At 45.0% G+C, this 18,334-nt stretch overlaps 1 protein-coding gene across 3 annotated transcripts in view; it reads left to right on the top strand.

Annotated features, from left to right (window-relative positions):
* LOC126998447 (putative neural-cadherin 2) overlaps positions 1 to 18,334 on the top strand; it is a 127,178-nt gene that overhangs the window by 101,604 nt on the left and 7,240 nt on the right. For all 3 annotated transcript variants that reach the window (XM_050860133.1, XM_050860132.1, XM_050860131.1), the window contains exons 7-17: positions 557 to 790; positions 6,598 to 6,773; positions 8,537 to 8,683; positions 9,464 to 9,640; positions 10,066 to 10,465; positions 11,485 to 11,687; positions 12,494 to 12,657; positions 15,014 to 15,182; positions 17,108 to 17,392; positions 17,751 to 17,924; positions 18,086 to 18,246. In XM_050860133.1, the coding sequence (XP_050716090.1) occupies positions 557 to 790; positions 6,598 to 6,773; positions 8,537 to 8,683; positions 9,464 to 9,640; positions 10,066 to 10,465; positions 11,485 to 11,687; positions 12,494 to 12,657; positions 15,014 to 15,182; positions 17,108 to 17,392; positions 17,751 to 17,924; positions 18,086 to 18,246 (2,290 nt within the window). The remainder of the gene's footprint in view (positions 1 to 556; positions 791 to 6,597; positions 6,774 to 8,536; positions 8,684 to 9,463; positions 9,641 to 10,065; positions 10,466 to 11,484; positions 11,688 to 12,493; positions 12,658 to 15,013; positions 15,183 to 17,107; positions 17,393 to 17,750; positions 17,925 to 18,085; positions 18,247 to 18,334) is intronic.

Here is an 18,334-nt window from a genome sequence, read left to right on the forward strand (position 1 = left end):
GTTCTTACTTTTCAAGGTTTTATGTTCTTACGGTTCTTACTTTTTTAACGTGTTCTTATTATTTATGGTTTTATGTTCTTACGGTTCTTACTTTTTCAACGTGTTCTTACTTTTCAAGGTTTTATGTTCTTATGGTTCTTACTTTTTCAACGTGTTCTTACTTTTCAAGGTTTTATGTTCTTATGGTTCTTACTTTTTAACGTGTTCTTATTATTTATGGTTTTATGTTCTTACGGTTCTTACTTTTCAACGTGTTCTTACTCTTTCAAAGTTTCACGCCTGTACGGTTATAAGTTTGGCAATCAATCTGTTGCGTTAAATTTCACCACCCTTCATAACACTCTACTGAGGCTTCTATGTGGACAAAAAACTAATTCATTGACTAACCAACTTAAGAAACAACGAAATAATTGGTACCTAACTAACTCGTACCTACCTAACTGATACCAAAATAAGTGATAACTAAATAGCTGATACCAAACTAACTAATACCTAACTGATTCCAAACTAACTGATGCCTAACTTACTGATGCCCAAATCACTAACCTCCGAGCAGGGGCGAGAGTGGTGGAGGTGAAGGCGTGGGATGCGGACGACGACAAGGACGGGAGCAACGCGCGCCTCACCTACGCCATCGAGAAGAACGTGGTGGACGAGGCCTCCGGGTCCGCCCTCTTCAGCATGGAGCCGCACACGGGACAGGTCAGGACGGCGCGCTGCTGCCTCGACAGGGAAGCCACGCCCGAGTACCGCCTGCAGGTGGTGGCCGCCGACGGGGGAGGCCTGAAGGGTGAGTGGTTGTGGTAGAGTTAGTAGTAGTAGTAGTAGAAGTAGTAGTAGTAGTAGTAGTAGTAGTAGTAGTCGTAACAATGGTAGAAGTAGTAGTAGTAGTAGTAGTAGTAGTAGTAGTATGTCATCTAGACGTAATAGATGATAGGTGATTTAGTGCTAGGTATTATTAGTGATATGTATCATTTAAAAGTATAAGTAGTAGTAGTAGTAGTAGTAACAATAATAATAATAATAATAATAATAATAATAATAATAATAATAGATAACAATAATGATAATCATAATGATAATGATAATAATAATAATAATAATAATAATAATAATAATAATAATAATAATAATAATAATAATAATAATAATAATAATAATAATAATAATAATAATCATAGTAATAATAGTAAATAAATAAATAACAATAATACAATATATATTATACCGCTTTCAAAAGATTCATAATGCGGATTCCCTTCGAGCGTCACCTCTAATAACTTGACCGCGATAATTTGACAACAATAATTTGGCCGCAACTGGAGTAAAAAAAAAAAAAAAAAAAAAAAACAGGCAACACAAAATTAGGAAAACAAAAAAAAACATCGTAAATCACCTCCACTTTCCTTGCAACACCCACCAATAAACACACACACACACACACACACACACACACACACACACACACACACACACACACACACTTCTCTGACTTTATCCCTCCCAATATTAAAACATCTATTCATACTTTTCTTTCTCTCTCTCTCTCTCTCTCTCTCTCTCTCTCTCTCTCTCTCTCTCTCTCTCTCTCTCTCTCTCTCTCTCTCTCTCTCTCTCTCTCTCTCTCTCTCTCTCTCTCTCTCTCTCTCTCTCTCTCTCTCTCTCTCTCTCTCACAAAATTTCTATATGTACGTAATGTAAAGAAAGAGAAAATTGGGTCCCGTCGCGCATTGGGAGAAAAGCTTATTGCCGACTTCTAACTCAGCTCAGTTCCCTCCACCTGTGCATGTAATATCACGGTCCATACGTATTACCTGTCGCATTACCTGGCCGTGTTTCAGCGCATGGGGAGGGGAGGGGATGGAGTGGAGGGGAAGGGAAGGGTAGGTAGGCAAGTAGGTAGAGGTAGATTGGTAGGCAGGTGTTCAAGATTCCTATAATGTATCGTCAATGTTCGTGTAGCCTTTTCTTATTGGACTTGTGTTGGAATGAATGTTTAATAATGTGAACAATTGACAAAGTAGATTAATTGAATAGCATTGGTGTATAATATTTTTATCTCGTGTTGTTGTTGTTTTTCTTATGTGCATGAGTGTGTATTGGTGTGTCTGTGTGTGTGTGTGTGTGTGTGTGTGTGTTATTTGATTACTTTTCCATGTATCATTTCCATTACCTATTAGTATTATTAATTTGTATATTTGTGTTTTATCTATTTATTGTTTCTACGTATTATTATTTGTTCATATATTTATTTATCCCCTTTTACCACTGAAAACGACCGTTAGGCGAGAAATTATTGGTGTAGGCGTGTGGGGGAGCGAGGCGGTGGTGGCGGTGGCGGTGGTGGTGGTGGAGATGAAGGTGGTGGTTGTTGTGGTGGGTGGGTGTGGGGGAGGACTGAGGGTTTAGGAGGCTGGGGGGGGGGGGGGAGGGGAGGGGCAAGTATCCAAAATTTACACCCTTTTGCAATCTGAACAGGATCACGCTGGCAATTTCGGTCCATGCAAGACCCTTAATGAGCCTCCCCTGCCCTAAACAAACAAGCAAAAATAAAATAAAAAGTTTACGATAATTAGATTTTTCGGGTACTGCGCGCGGCTAGATTACTCCCTTAAATTAGAGGTAAGCTTTACTGTGAATGAATAAGGAAAATATGACACGAAGGAATAAGAACATGAGCTAACTTTGCCTTTTTTTCCGGTAAAGGAGGCACCTCAAAGGCAAAACGACAAATGAAAACAAAAAGCCCGCTAAGCACTGCTCCTGTAAAGAAGTAAGGAAGCGTGGCCATAAAAGGTTAGTTTCGGGTGGAGAGGTGTCTTGATACTCCCCTCTTGAAAGATGTAAAGTCGTAGGCAGGAGGAAATAAAGACGAAGAAAGGCTGTTCCGGAGTTTACCAGTGAAAGAGATGAAAGAATGAAGATGCAGGTTAACTGTTGCATATGGGATTTGGATAGTATACGGATGAGCTAGGGTAGGAAGTCGAGTGCAGCGGGGCCGCGGGAGAGGTGGAGGTATGCAGTTAGCAAGTTCAGAAGAGTAGTCAGCATGAAAATATCGTGAGAAGATAGAGAGGCAACATTACGGCGGAATTTCAGAGGTCAGAGTGGCTGTCAGTAAAAAGAGGAGAGTTGATGCGACGAAGAGCCTTTGACTCTGTCCGAAAGAGCTGCGTGTGTGGAGCCTCCCATACACGTGATACATACTCCTTTCCCTGAACGTGGCCTCATTGAACCTTTGAAATAAATCGCCATTCTCTTTACTCCATTAGTCCGTTTTTCATCTTTTTTTTATATGCATGTGTTTGCACGTAAGAACATAAAAACATAAGAACGAGAAAGACACAGACAGACAGACAGACAGACGGACAGCCATACAAACAGACAGACAGACAGACAGACAGCTAGATAGACAGACAGACGGAGACAGACAGATAGAGACAGACAGAGACGGGCAGACAGACAAGCAGACAAACAGAAAGACAGACAGACAGACAGACAGCTAGATAGACAGACAGACGGAGACAGACAGATAGAGACAGACAGAGACGGGCAGACAGACAAGCAGACAAACAGAAAAAGAGACAGATAGATACAGATCACGCAGTACATCGACAAACAAAACAAATAATACCTCCACTTATTTTTTTAAACACTGCATCACCGCCTTTCTCCAACTCCCTCGCCAACACTAACAAAAAGCAAGGAAGTAAACGGCACAACAAACTCAACTAAAAAAATCCTAGTTACAAGCAAAAGAAAAACAAAGCTCAGCCATTAATCCAGGAGACGAATAAAAACAAAAACAATAAAAACTAAATGAAAAACAATAAATGAATCAAGCAACGCGCGTGGGGTCAGCGCTTGTCATTGAAACCCTTGCGGACTTTTTCTGCTTTCATTTGTTTTTTGCCCTTGAGCTGCTTCCTTTACTGTACCTTGCCTCTGCGCTGCGTCAGGTAATAGACAGTGATAAACAGGGTAGTGGAAATAATAATAAACAGAGAAATGGAGTAACAAAGGGAGTAATGAAGCCAAATAAGTGTTTTTGATCTAACTATATGACGCTTTGATGGCTTGGTGCGACGCTTCACACAAATGTATGACCACAATAACATGAAGAGTGTAATGGAACCAAAGAAGTGTTTTGATCTAAATACATAACGTTTCACACACGCACCACACATATATCATGACCACAAACACATAAACAGAGTAATGAGTCCAAAGGCAAAGGCAAAAAAAAAAAAAAAAAAAAAGCCCCGGTAAACGCTGCTCTGATAACAAAAAGAACTGATATAATGCTTTGATGGCTTGCGTTTCGTTTTACACTTACCACACAAATATTATCACCACAAAACACTGTTCCCACCTCTGTTATCACCATCACATATCACCATACACATTCTCTTCCTATATATAACGATTTGATGGCTTGCTGTTCGCTTCCCACTCACCACACGAATAATATACCCACAAAGCACTGCTCCCATCTCTTGTTAACACCATCACGTCAACACGATATCATCACCATACTCACTCTTCCTATCTAATGAGTTGATGGCTTGCTATTCGCTTCACACACACACACACACACACACACACACACACACACACACTCTCTTCCAAACGCGTGAGAAGAAGCAGAGAGAGACAGGGAAACAGAGAGAGAGAGGCAGAGGCAACGAGAAGAGAAAATAATAAAATAAAAAGAAATGACAAGAAAAATCAAAACAGACGAGAAATAGAAACGTGAAAAGATGAAAATGTGATAAAAGTCGTGCAGTAGAGCGAAACATTTTCCAGAGAAGCGCAGGTCAAGGTTAAAGTAATTTCCAGGCGTAATATAACAATGCATACACAACTGAAGAAATAATAACGCTAAAGAATAAAAGTAGTGTGTTAAAAGTTGAAACGTTAGAAGTTAAAAAAAAAATAGTTCAAAATTTAAAAGCGACGACAGTGCAGTGGAAATAATGCCGAGGTGTGATGCAAACTTACACAAAACTAAAAAATATAACATTAAAAAATTGAGAGAAAACGAAGAGGAAAGTTACAAGCGTTAAGAATGATACAAACATACAAAACATAAAAAAAGATAAGATTAGAAAATAGAGAGAAGAAGAAGAAAGTTACAAGCGTTAAGAATGATACAAACATACAAAACATAAAAAAAGATAAGATTAGAAAATAGAGAGAAGAAGAAGAAAGTTACAAGCGCTAAGAATGATACAAACATACAAAACATAAAAAAAGATAAGATTAGAAAATAGAGAGAAGAAGAAAGTTACAAGCGCTAAGAATGATACAAACATACAAAACATAAAAAAAGATAAGATTAGAAAATAGAGAGAAGAAGAAAGTTACAAGCGCTAAGAATGATACAAACATACAAAACATAAAAAAAGATAAGATTAGAAAACAGAGAGAAGAAGAAGAAAGTTACAAGCGCTAAGAATGCTGTGGAAATAATGTCAAGACGTGATACAGAAACCAATACGAAACTAAAGAAATAAGACTAAAAAAAAAAATAATAATAAATAAAAATTACAAACGCTGAAGATGTAGCGGTAACAATCTCAAGACAATACAAAACACAAGCAAAACTAAAAAAAAAAAAAAAAACTAAAATATATGTAAAAAAAATAAAAAAACGTTGATTTAGTAAAAATAAAAATAATCCCAAGACTTAAAACACACAAAAAAAAAGAGAAATAAGGCTAAAACTAAAAAAAAAACATGAACACAGTGAAGAAAAAACGCTAATAATATAGTCTAGAGGATACTTTGGAACGTAACATCTTTTTTATTGAGTGCATTTCTGTTGTCTGTTGCGTTCTGTCGTATCATGGTAACTATCAGCTCGTCCTCCTCCCCTTCCCCTTGTGTCACTGTCATTATCAGTCCCAGTCAATCCTTACCAATCCTTATCAATCGTCTTAATCATCAGTCTTTATTACTCCTTATTCGTCCCCTTATATCAGTCCTATTATATCAGCTCCCTCCTTTATAAGCAGTCCTCCCCATAATCAAGTCCTTACTAGTCCTTATCAGCCATTATAACTCCCCTAAACTATCAGTCCACTTACATCAATTCTTCCAACTACCAATCCCCACAATTACCAATCCTCTCCTTTACTTATATCATCCCTTCCTCTAATTATATCAATCCCCATAATCACCAGTCCTCCCCTTTAATCATAACACCCTTTCCTCTGATTACCAATTCCCATATCTAAATACCAACCAGAAAACACTGCTCCCACCTCTGTTACCCCCGTCCCATCAGCACACACACACACTCTTCCAAAGGCGTGAGGAGAAAGTGCTCAGTAAGCGTCATGATACGTTGTGAGATGAAAACTTTTCCAGTAAAGCGCAGGCAAAGGTTAACGTCAAAACAAAATACAAGCCTCAAATGAAACTAAAGAAACAATAACACTTGAGAATAAAGTTAGTTAAAAGTTAAAACGTTAAAAAAAAATACGTGAAAAGTTAAAAGCGCCGACAAGGTAGTGGAAATAATGTCAAGACGTGATACAGACCAATACAATAAAAATATCACCTCTTCCTCCTCCTCTTCCCTTCCCTCCATAGGTACAGGGACGGTGGTGGTGCGCGTGACGGACGAGAACGACAACCCGCCCCGCCTTGCCCGCCGCCAGTGGGAGCTGGAGGTGGACGAGACGCCGCCGTATACCCAGCCGCCCAACACGACCCTGCTCAAGCTGACGGCCACGGACAAGGACGACAACAACACCTTCCTTTATAGGGTGAGGAAGAGTGAGAGAAGGGAAGGGGAGGGGAAGGGAGGAAAGGGAAGCGAAGGGAAGGGAAGGGAAGGGAAGGGAAGGGAAGGGAAGGGAAGAAGAGAAGGGAAGGGAAGGGAAGGGAAGGGAAGGGAAGGAAAGAAGAGAAGGAATGAGAAGGGAAGGGAAGGGAAATGAAGGGAAGGGAAGGGAATGGAAGGAAAGGGAAGGGAAGGGAAGGGAAGGGAAGGGAAGGAAAAGGAAGAGAAGGGAAAAGAGAAGGATGAAGGAAGGAAGGGAAGGAGGAGGAAGAGAAGGATGAGAAGGAAGGAAGGAAAGGAAGGGAAATGAAGGGGCGGGAAGGGAAGGGAAGGGAAGGGAAGGGAAGGGAAGAGGAGGGAGAAGAGAAAGGATGTGAAGGGAAATGAAAGGAAGGGAAGGGAAGGGAAGGGAAGGGAGAAGAGAAGGGATGAGAAGGGAAAGGAAGGAAAGGGAAGGGAAATGAAGGGGCGGGAAGGGAAGGGAAGGGAAGGGAAGCAAAGGGCAGGATGAAGGGAAGGAAATGAGAGGTAGGGGAGATAGAGAGAAAACAATGAAAGTCAAATACAAGAATGAATTGTAAAAGGGAATAAGTTGTGTGACTGAGAGAGAGAGAGAGAGAGAGAGAGAGAAATATTCATAAAAAACACATACAAGGGAAACATTCAGACAGTAAGAGGATATTTTTTATAGATACATTTTTTCCTCAAAGAATCAAGTGAAACAGAGACAAGCGACGGATATGATGAAAAAGATATATATAAAACCATGAAAAAACAAGTCCCGTCAGAGGGAAGCAGAGATAAAAAATAAAAAAACGATCGAAAGAAAGAAACGCCTCACTTTAAATGAAGAGAAATGAAACGTTACGAACAAAAAAATAAAGAAGAAAAATACAATAGCTGTCATTTGGCGAAAAAGAAACACGACTTCGAGAGGGTTGCAACGAACACACACACACACACACACACACACACACACACACACACACACACACACACACACACACAGTCGGTAAAATATTAGATGGGAGAGGCAGGTTAGACAGAGGCAAGTGTCAGTCTTTGTTTGGAGAGAGAGAGAGAGAGAAGACAAGAGGAGACAAGGAAAGAAAAATGGCAAGAAGAGAAAAAGAAAAATGAAAACAGAAGAGAAAAAAAGGTTAAGAGATAAAATGAAAAAGACAAGGAGGAAACGACACACACACACACACACACACACACACACACACACACACACACACACACACACACACACACACACAGGCACTCAGAAACACAAACAATCAAACAGAAGAAGCAGAGAGCGACAAGGACACAGAGACAACGAGAAGAGAAGATAAATAACAAAAGAAAAAGAAAATAAGAAAAATCAAAACAAAAGAGAAAAAGAAACGTGAAAAAGATGAGAATAAATAAGAAAAGAACGAAACAACAAACACACACACACACACACACACACACACACACACACACACACACACACAAAGGTACATTTTCTTAAACGTATCAAGCTTCCATTACGACTATTTTCTAACGCCACGGAGAAGGTTAACCGGGTTTTCATGGGTGATTTTCCAGTTCAATTTGCAGAGGTTGTGTAAAACTATCACTAGGATCACAGAAGAGAGCCCAGCAACTTCTACGAGAGGCTTTTCAAACAGGTGAATTGAGGTGGTGAAGCGTTTAGGTATAAGGGCTCAAGACAGACAGCGACACCCCTTCCCTCCTCTCTCCCTCTCTTCCTAGGTGGTGCCGGGAAGCGGGCCTGGCTGGGAGAACTTCGGCATGCGCTCCTTGGGTTCCTCCGGGCAGCTCTTCGCCCTCAGGAACCTTGACTACGAAGAGGAAAGCCACCGACGAGGCTTCCGGTTCATGGTGCAGGTAACGGACCAGGTGAGTACAGAAAGAAGAATAAGGAGGAGGAGGAGGAGGAGGAGGAGAAAGAGGGAGAGAAGAAAAAGGAGGAGGAAAGAAGAAAAGTTAGATTAAAGATGAAGTGATTGGACAAGTATTTTAAGGTGAATTTCCAGTAGAAAGGAAAAGAGAGGAAGGCGGAGGCAGAAGAAGGAATTGTGTTTGGCTGGAGAGCGCCCGAGAAAATGAAACAAGGAAAGTGGCGTAAAAGAATCGACGCAGACAGACAGACAGACAGACACAGACACAAAGGAGGCAACAGATAAGCTAACAGACACACTTTCTACCTGGATTTTCCCTCCCTCCTTCCCTCTGACAGCCGCCTTCATTTTACAATATATTCTCGCTCTTTCTCACTGCCCTTTCCCTCCTCTGCCTTCACAATTTCCTCCCTAAATCTTTTCTAACCCCTTTTTGTATAACTCTCGCACCTCTCCGGCCTCACCGCCTCCCCTCCGGCCAGCCTTCATCTCCTCGCGTATTCTCGCAACACATCACCCATCACAAACTTCACTTCCCCTTTTAACTCGTAACTTCGCCTGCACCCTTACCACTTCCCCTCTCCTACTTGTCTCCATCATCTCGTGCATTCTCCTGACACACAAACCCTCGCTATTTCCACTTTCGCCTTTTCTCCATCTCTTCACATGGCTGTTACACTCATAACCTCCTCTTCTCACCATCCCTTGCCTCACCTTCATGACCTCCGCCCTCCTCCCTCTCTCACGTCATCGTCGTAACCTCCTCCTCCTCCCTCAGGGTTCCCGGGGGTGGGAGGACCTCGCCCACATCGACTCCGCCTGGATCACCATCCAGCTGAGGGACGTGAACGACAACCCGCCGGTGTTTTCCCGCCCCAACACCCACGTCAAGGTGCAGGAGGACGCTGCCCTCGGCACCCTGCTGGCCACGATGCCCGCCCACGACCCTGACATGGTGAGTGCCGACGATGGGTAGTAACGTGGGCGTCGGAGTATGCATTAAGAGAATTGACTAACTCCAACTCTAACTATAAAATGGGGATGGAAATCATGGAATGGGTGGAATACAACTTTATCGGTTGATATCATTATTGCGACACATTTTTTTTATGCTCAACAATTATTTATCGCTTCATGATTTGCTAAGCGGATCCAGTTTGTGGTCAAAATGATCATCATGAAACGCGGACGTATCACCTGGCACGAAGAGCAGACGATGGAACATACATCAACACCGACGACACCCTCGCCGGGCAGCAGACTCGCTGCTGTTGGTAACATTTGGGGTTGCAGCACAACGCCTTTTACATTCAGGGCTGTACAGACCAGGAAAGGCTTCTGTCTCAGTATACATTTGTAAACTTGGTTCTCATCCGGCAGGGCGGGACACAGGACGTGAACTATCGATTGGAGGGTGGCTGGGGCGCCCTCGCTGTAGACGCCAACGGCGGCGTCAGCCTCAGGCGACAGCTGGATCGTGAGGCTCCCGGCGGTGCCTCGGGAAAGGCGCTGGTGGTGGCGGTGGACCGCGGCAGCCCGCCCCTCTCCGCCACCGCCACCATCACCATCACCGTCACTGACGTCAACGACTGTCCGCCGCGCTTGCTGCCACCAACACGCCTGCATGTGACGGAGGGCGGCCCCTCCACCCGCCTGGGCGTGCTAAGGGTGACGGACCCCGACGTGTGGGGGCTGGGCCATGGCCCGCCCTTCACCCTCGCCTTGGCGCCCACCAACCCGCCCCACGTCTTCTCCCTCATCGAGCTCAGATTTGACCAACGTGAGTACCGCTCGGAGCAGACACACGAACTGGCGGCGTGTGTACGTGCGGCGTGTTGCGATGGTGTGTGTGTGTGTGTGTGTGTGTGTGTGTGTGTGTGTAATGATAATAATAATAATAATAATAATAATAATAATAATAATAATAATAATAAACGGTTTATTTAGTTCTGACAGCCGTTAGGCCGAAAATGCGCAAGTTGATGTTACATATTAAAAGTAAATTCGTTCGTGATTCATATACAGGAAGGGGGATGAGGAAGGGGGGGCTTAACGTGTTTGTGGGTAGGTTGGGGCGATGGTGCTTGTGTGTGTGTGTGTGTGTGTGTGTGTGTGTGTGTGTGTGTGTGTATGTGTGTGTGTGTGTGTGTGTGTGTGTGTGTGTGTGTGTGTGTGTGTGTGTGTATGAGACAGACAGACAGACAGACAGACAGACTGAGAGACAGACAGACAGACAGACTGAGAGACAGACAGACTGAGAAACAGACAGACAGACAGACAGACAGACAGACAGACAGACAGATAGAGACAGATGCAGGCAGGCAGGCAGACAGACAGGCAGGGTGCGACGGAGGGTATCAAGGAGCAGCCTGGCTCAGCACCCCGGGCGGAGGGAGGCGGGAGGAATAACCCATTATAGACGCTCCGGAGTTCAAATTGTTGGCTCAACTTTAACAAACTTCTCGCCCACGTGCAGCCTTGGGAACTCAGGCCGGCGGGAGTTATTCATACTCGAGGACGGCAGGGTAAAGCCTCGCCTATATCTACTTTTGTTTTTGTTTTTTGTATTTTTTGGCACCGACGAGACTAACGACGACTTGCTTTTAGCGGTAATTTTTCGTCCTTTCCTTCCTTTTCTTTCTCCTCTCCCTCTTTTTTTTCTTCCCCTCTTCCTCCATCTATTTCCTTCACGTTACATCCACGCATTGCTTAAACAACTGAACACTTCCTCCTCCACTAACATGAGCCCTCAGATTACTCACCTGACTCACCTCCTTCCCCTCACGCCCCTGCCTGTAGGACTGGAGAGCGGGCGTGGCGGGGCGGAGCTGTGGACGAGGGGCGCCGTGGACCGGGAGCAGCACCGACAGCTGAGCGTGGCGGTGCGGGTGTCCGACGCCCAGGGCCTGGCCGCCACACACCGCCTCACTGTGCTGGTGGACGACCTCAACGACAACCCCATGAAGCCCGCGGCCAAAGCAGTCTACCTGTGGAAGACGCAGGTAAGGCGGCGTGAATACAACAATGGCTCTGTAAGGATGAAGGACCTATGTATACTACGTAAAATTTTGAAATATGAATATTTGTGTAAAGTGTTAAAAGAACTTAACATCCATCTGGGCGTGTTTTCTCCTTGTTGCCATCTCTGACGCACGAGTCGTAAATTTTGTTTCACGCCCGGAATGGGAACACATGTATCTTCCTGAAGCCGCGCTGACGCGTGGACGTGACCCCAACAAGGCTTGACTACGTGGCTGGTGCGCGGAGGAAAGAGGAAACACGAGGCGTCGAGGCCCGCAGTGAAGCACCAACAACAAGCTCTTCACACTGACTGGATGAACCTCGGCTGATTTGTTCTGTTGCTCCTTACCGATGCGCGTAGTAGGTCAAGCAGACGGACAAGCCCCATCCCGACCCCTTGTTGGATGCATGACTTATTCAACTCCTGAGTGTTGGCACTCCACAATCGAAAAAACACACACTCTTTTATTAAATTTAATACGTAAAATGAGATGCGGAGGCCATATCGTATCGTCGGTTAGTAAATATATCAGCAACTCGAATTAACAAATCAGCAAGACAACTCTCCATCCGAAATTGGCCTCTCTTCTGGCCTCTCTACTAACTACCTTTTTGCTGAAACAGTGCTTAGCGTTTCTGTTGCTGTAAAAAAAATCGCACACAATGACACACATCACAGAGGCGGGTGGCGCTCACTCGGCCCACCAAACACACCCACCGGAGGGGACGACGAGGCTGGAGCATTACATTAACTTCAGGTCCTGCATGATGTGTCCTTCCTCCTCAGGGTGCCGGGTCCGAGGCGCCGCTGGGCAGGGTCTTCGTGGATGACCCGGACGACTGGGACCTCGGCGACAAGGAGTTCGAGTGGGCGGGTCCTCCTCACCCTTTGTTCACCCTCCACCCCCGGGACGGCACCATCCTCGCCTCCAGCCAGGTCCGGGAGGGCAGGTGAGGCGGACACCCTTTCTTTCGTATAGCGTCTGGCAGCACACCGACTGACTGAATGATTTGAATGACTGGACTAAATATTCATGGCGCAGCAACTACAGTGGTTATATAGCGCCGAGTTTGGTGGCTTAGTAATAACGTATAGCCCGGGTAGGACACTTAGTAATGGGTTTAAATTGGATAAATTCAAATTCAACAAAGACATCGGTAAGAATTGACTTACCAACAGAGTGGTGGATAAGTGGAACAGTCTTGGCAGTCATGTAGTGAGTGCCAATACTACATATAGACACATTCAAAAAAAGATTAGATAAATTCATGGATAGCGATGTTAGGTGGCGTTAAGTTCACAGGAGCTGCCTTGTATGGGCCTATCGCCTTCTTGAAGACTCATTACGTTCTTATGTTCATATGTTCTTGATGAAAAAAGAGATTCCAGGTCTATCATCACATACAAAAAAATATTTAAATAAAATGTAGCAAGGCATTCCTAAGGCAAAATTAACTTATCACGGTGGAACGAAATAGTATAAAATATAGCATTCTGAAAATTGTACAGTTATCGCCGGAAACTCAATTGGCTGTCTTTACAGAAAAAAATATATATAAACTGTAGTGATGTATTCTGATGGCGAGCGGAATTTTCAGCCCGGTGGGACGAAATGGCATAAAACATAACATTGATTTTTTTTTTTTTTTTTAAGTCCTCGATAGCAACAGAAAAATCACACCTTTTTTCCGATTACTAATAGTTTCGATTTTTTTTTTTTTTTTGTTGTTGTTGTTGTTGTTTTAAGAAAGTATATCTGACACGACTTTCTTTAACTTACGTATAGATTTTCATCGTGCTTTTAATCCACTTTAAGGTTCTCTAAAGATTACTTGAAAAAATTATACTAAAGGTTGCAATACTGAAGTTACAGGCATCTCTATCTATCTGTCTATCTGTGTATCTATCTGTCCATCTACCTCTCTATCCATCTATTTACCTATCTATTTATCTGCCTATCTATCAATCTATCTATATCTATCCATCTATCTCTATCAATCAATCTATCAAACTACCTTTCTACCTATCTCATTCTATATATCTATCTATCTATCCATCGTCGACATAAATTCTCGCTAACCACTCCCACCTCCCCCCCCATCCCCACCACCCTCGTCTCCCCGGGGCATTAAGCAAATTTCCCAGTAGCCTAGTCAGCGGGATCATTATAATTACCGCAAAATACTGTTAAAATAATCCTCTCGGGCCCACGTGTATAAAATTAATGTTCACTGATCTCATTATATCCGTCTACGCGTTCCTAATCGATTTTTTTCACTTCTTCTTTTTTCACTTCCTTGTTAACTTGTTTATTTCGTTTATTTCACTCTGTTTCGTAAGTGTTTTTCTCTATCAACTTTTTTTTTTTTTTCATACCTCCCTTTTTTCCCATTTTCTCTTGCGTCTCCTCTCTCTCTCTCTCTCTCTCTCTCTCTCTCTCTCTCTCTCTCTCTCTCTCTCTCTCTCTCTCTCTCTCTCTCTCTCTCTCTCTCTCTCTCTCTCTCTCTCTCTCTCTCTCTCTCTCTCTCTCTCTCTCTCTCTCTCTCTCTCTCTCTCTCTCTCTTCACCTCTTTATTTTCCTGCAATTTTCTTTCTCTGATTTTTTATTCCCTCCTCTCTCCATCTTCCTTTCTCCATCCTTGTTTTTTTTCATTTTCTCTTCCTTCTCCTCCTCTTTTCACTTTTTATTCTTCTCTTCTCTTTTCACTTTCCCGCATTCTCTCTTTCCTTGATCTATATTCCCTGCTTCTTTCTTCCTTCCCTTCCACGAACTTGTATTTTATTTTCTTTGGATCATTCTTTCAAACTTCGTTCCACTCCCTCTTTATTTCATTCATTCATTCATTCATTCATTTATTCAACATTTTTTATCACCTTTTTTTGTTCCTTCCCATTCCTTGCCCCCGATGTCCTTACCTTACCTCCCTTCCCTTACCTTCTCTGCTCTTCGCCTCCCTTCCCTTCCCTTCCCTCCACCTCCCCTCCCATCCCCTCCCTCCATTTCTCTTCCCATTTCTTCCCCATGATGTCCTTACCCTCCCACACCTCCCTTCTCTTCCCTTCCCCTCCATTCCCTTCCCTTCGCTTCCTCTTCCACTCCACTCCCTTCCCATCCCTTTCCTTCCCTTACCCTCCCTCCCCTTCCCTTTCCTTCCCTCCCCTATCGTCCCCTCCCCTCCCTCCCCTCCCCTCCACCTCCCTTACCATTCCTTCTATTCCCTTCCCTCCCCTTCCCCTCCCTCCCCCCCTTCCTTCTCTTCCCTACTCTTCCCATCCCTTCCTCCTTATCTCCTTCCCCCCCTTCAGGTACGAGTTGCACTTCTCCGTGAGTGACCGGGCGTGGCGTCAGAGGGGCGTGGCCGCTAACGTGACGGTGGCAGTGCGGCTCCTCACCCCGGAAGCCCTGGCCCACGCCGCGCCCCTCGCCCTCACGCCCACCACGCCCGCCGATCTCACCCGCGGCTGGTCCCCTGCGGTAGGTTTTCGTCCTTGTCTTGGTGCAATGCGTCCCCCATTGTGGTTCCTCTGACCGTGAGCTGCTTGACCGTGACTACTTTCAAGCATTTATCTATCTATCTATCCTTAGTTCTGCTCCACTCGTCATCAATATACAAGCTTGTGTCTATCTATATATCTATCTATCTATCTATCCTTAGTTTTGCTGCTCCCCCTCGCTCCCTTCTTCCATCCCTACTATGGTACTCTGACCGTGAGCTGCTTGACCGTGACCGCTTTCAAGCATTTATCTATCTATCTATTCTTGGTTCTGCTCCACTCGTCATTAAAATACAAGCTTGTGTCTATCAATATATATATCTATCTATCTATCCTTAGTTTTGCTGCTCCCCCTCGCTCCCTTCTTCCATCCCTACTATGGTACTCTGACCGTGAGCTGCTTGACCGTGACCGCTTTCAAGCATTTATCTATCTATCTAACTATCCTTACTTCGACTCCACTCGTCATTAATATGTAAGCTTCTGTCTATCTGTGTATCTGTCTATCTATCTATCCTTAGTCTTCCTGCTCTCCCTCCCTCCCATCTTCCATCCCTACTGTAATACTCTTAAATTATGATTGCTTAACCATGACCACAATACAAGCTTCTGCCAATCCATCTGTCTATCTATCCTTAGTTCTGCTGCACTCATCACCACCAAATACTGGCTTCTATATTTCTATCTGCCAATCCTTAGTCTTGCTGCCCTCCTTTCTCCCTTCTTCTGTTATGCACGCAAGGTTCCTCCCTCTATACTAACAGCTGCCTTTCTTTACCGACCAGCCGCTATGCCATCATCTGTCTATCTCTCTTCAGTCTTCCTTTGAGTATTTGCCGTTTTCGTCTAATCCAGCACACATCAACACTATACAACTATCTATTTATCTTCCTGTCTGTATTATGCGTCTGGCCCACTGCTCTAAACCATCCCTTCCTCCCTGTTTGCCGATCACCGTGTTTATATGCATGATGATTTACCGTTATCGTCTCATTTCGTCCAAGTCAGCATCGCCACCTTGACGCCATCTGTGCAGTCTCTACTTTACCTCATGCACTGCTTTCGCCACCACGCCGCCATCACTGCAGGCCTTACTTGTCCATGTACCTCCTGCACTGCCTTCACATTACCACGCTTCCGCCGCGCCACACCACCCATCCATCGTCACGCGGTCCATCACACGCCTCTCGCCCATCACGCCCCCCGAGCACCCTATCGCCCTCCTGCCCCCTGCCCCTCTTCGCCAACTCCCTCGCCATGCCAGCGCAATAAAATCTCATCAACGCAGTATCCCAGAGCTCCCATACATCAGTGCGATGCTCCATTTTTTGCAACGTACTTTGATGGAGGGGAAATATAATACATTTATCCATCCAAATAAGTTATAATGTTATAATACATAATAATATGCATTACAGTAAATCATACTGTAATGTCCAACACTCCACCATTTCTACATATGTTGATTTGCAAAATTCTATGAGCAGTGGCGACCCATCAATATGCTACAAAGTTATACCAATATGCTATATAACAATGCCGTAATATGGTGACCCTTACTATTCGAGGACGCGACATACAACACACCAAACTGTTCAACATTATTATCTTTCCCTTTCGCTGTTGTGTGGTTCTACACGTTGCCCGCAAGGCAGTGATGCTTACTATTAATTTCCACGGGAAAACTTCACCGTGAGTCTTCAGACTGAAGACAGGTTAATAATACGCTCAATTAACTCTCAAAAAGAACATTGCTTCCAACACAAAAGGACCATCAAGATCTCGGGGCTACTGCAAGTGTGGCGTGAATAACTATTGTGCACGAAAAGTGAAGAAAACTGATTGACAGAAGATGGCAGGGGAGAGGCAGTCACAGCACGGGTAAATAATGTACAATGTTTCCAGAAGGGCGGCGGAGGGCTCGGCTCTTTACTGAAGGGGGTGAAAAAGGTGCTGGAAGAGCCGGACAGCAAGGTGGAGGTGGTCAGCGTGTACGGCGGCTGTGCTCCCCCTCCTGCTGCTTCACCATCCTTGCCACCTACCGCGCCCCCTGCCACGCCCCAAGACACGCCCCCCGCGACGCCCCCAGCGACACCCTCTACGTGTGTGTGGGTCAGTGTGAGGGACACCCAAGGGAGTTACATGAACGCCGTCAAACTCCAGGGCCTCCTTGCGCTCCACACCCGCCAGGTATACACGTGTTGCTGTTAGGGCAGGTGAGGAGTACACACACACACACACACACACACACACACACACACACACACACACACACACACACACACACACACACACACACACACACACACACACACACACACACACACACACACACACACACACACACACACACACACACACACACACACACACACACACACGCCAGCACTGCATGAGCACTCAGATATTACACATTGTCTGACGGATAAATTAATAGGTAAGGTAATTTTTATGATTATTTGTTGCTGAACCCGCGTTTTGAGTGCTCGATTCATAACGAGTTTGTGTGTGTGTGTGTGTGTGTGTGTGTGTTCTTGTCTCCGTGTAGCTGGAAGCGGCCACCAACCTGACAGTAGTGGTGGATGACCCCGCCGCCCTGGCCCCCACCGCCTGGAAGCACCGCCACCACCACCGCCTGGGCGACCAACACACCGACGGAGGCGACGACGACGTGACCCTCCACTCCGCCGCCTCCCTGGCCTCCACGCGCCTCCCCCTACAGGTGGGCTCTCTCTCTCTCTCTCTCTCTCTCTCTCTCTCTCTCTCTCTCTCTCTCTCTCTCTCTCTCTCTCTCTCTCTCTCTCTCTCTCTCTCTCTCTCTCTCTCTCTCTCTCTCACACACACACACACACACACACACATCGTCTCCTCTCCTCTTCTCAGGTCGTGGACACAAACGCCACCGCCCTCGTCACGCCACGCCTCACCCGCGCCCACTCCTGCCACGCCCACGCCCACACCCACGCCCCCGACCCGGAGGACTGCACGCCCACCTCCTGCCTCAACGGTGGCCGCTGCGTCAGGACCGAGGAAGGCAACGACAGGTGTGTGTGTGTGTGTGTGTGTGTGTGTGTGTGTGTGTGTGTGTGTGTGTGTGTTGATATTGGTCCGTAGTTTCAGTGTTTGGCACTT

The sequence above is a fragment of the Eriocheir sinensis genome, chromosome 14, assembly GCF_024679095.1.
Source record: "Eriocheir sinensis breed Jianghai 21 chromosome 14, ASM2467909v1, whole genome shotgun sequence".
Lineage (NCBI taxonomy): Eukaryota > Metazoa > Arthropoda > Malacostraca > Decapoda > Varunidae > Eriocheir > Eriocheir sinensis.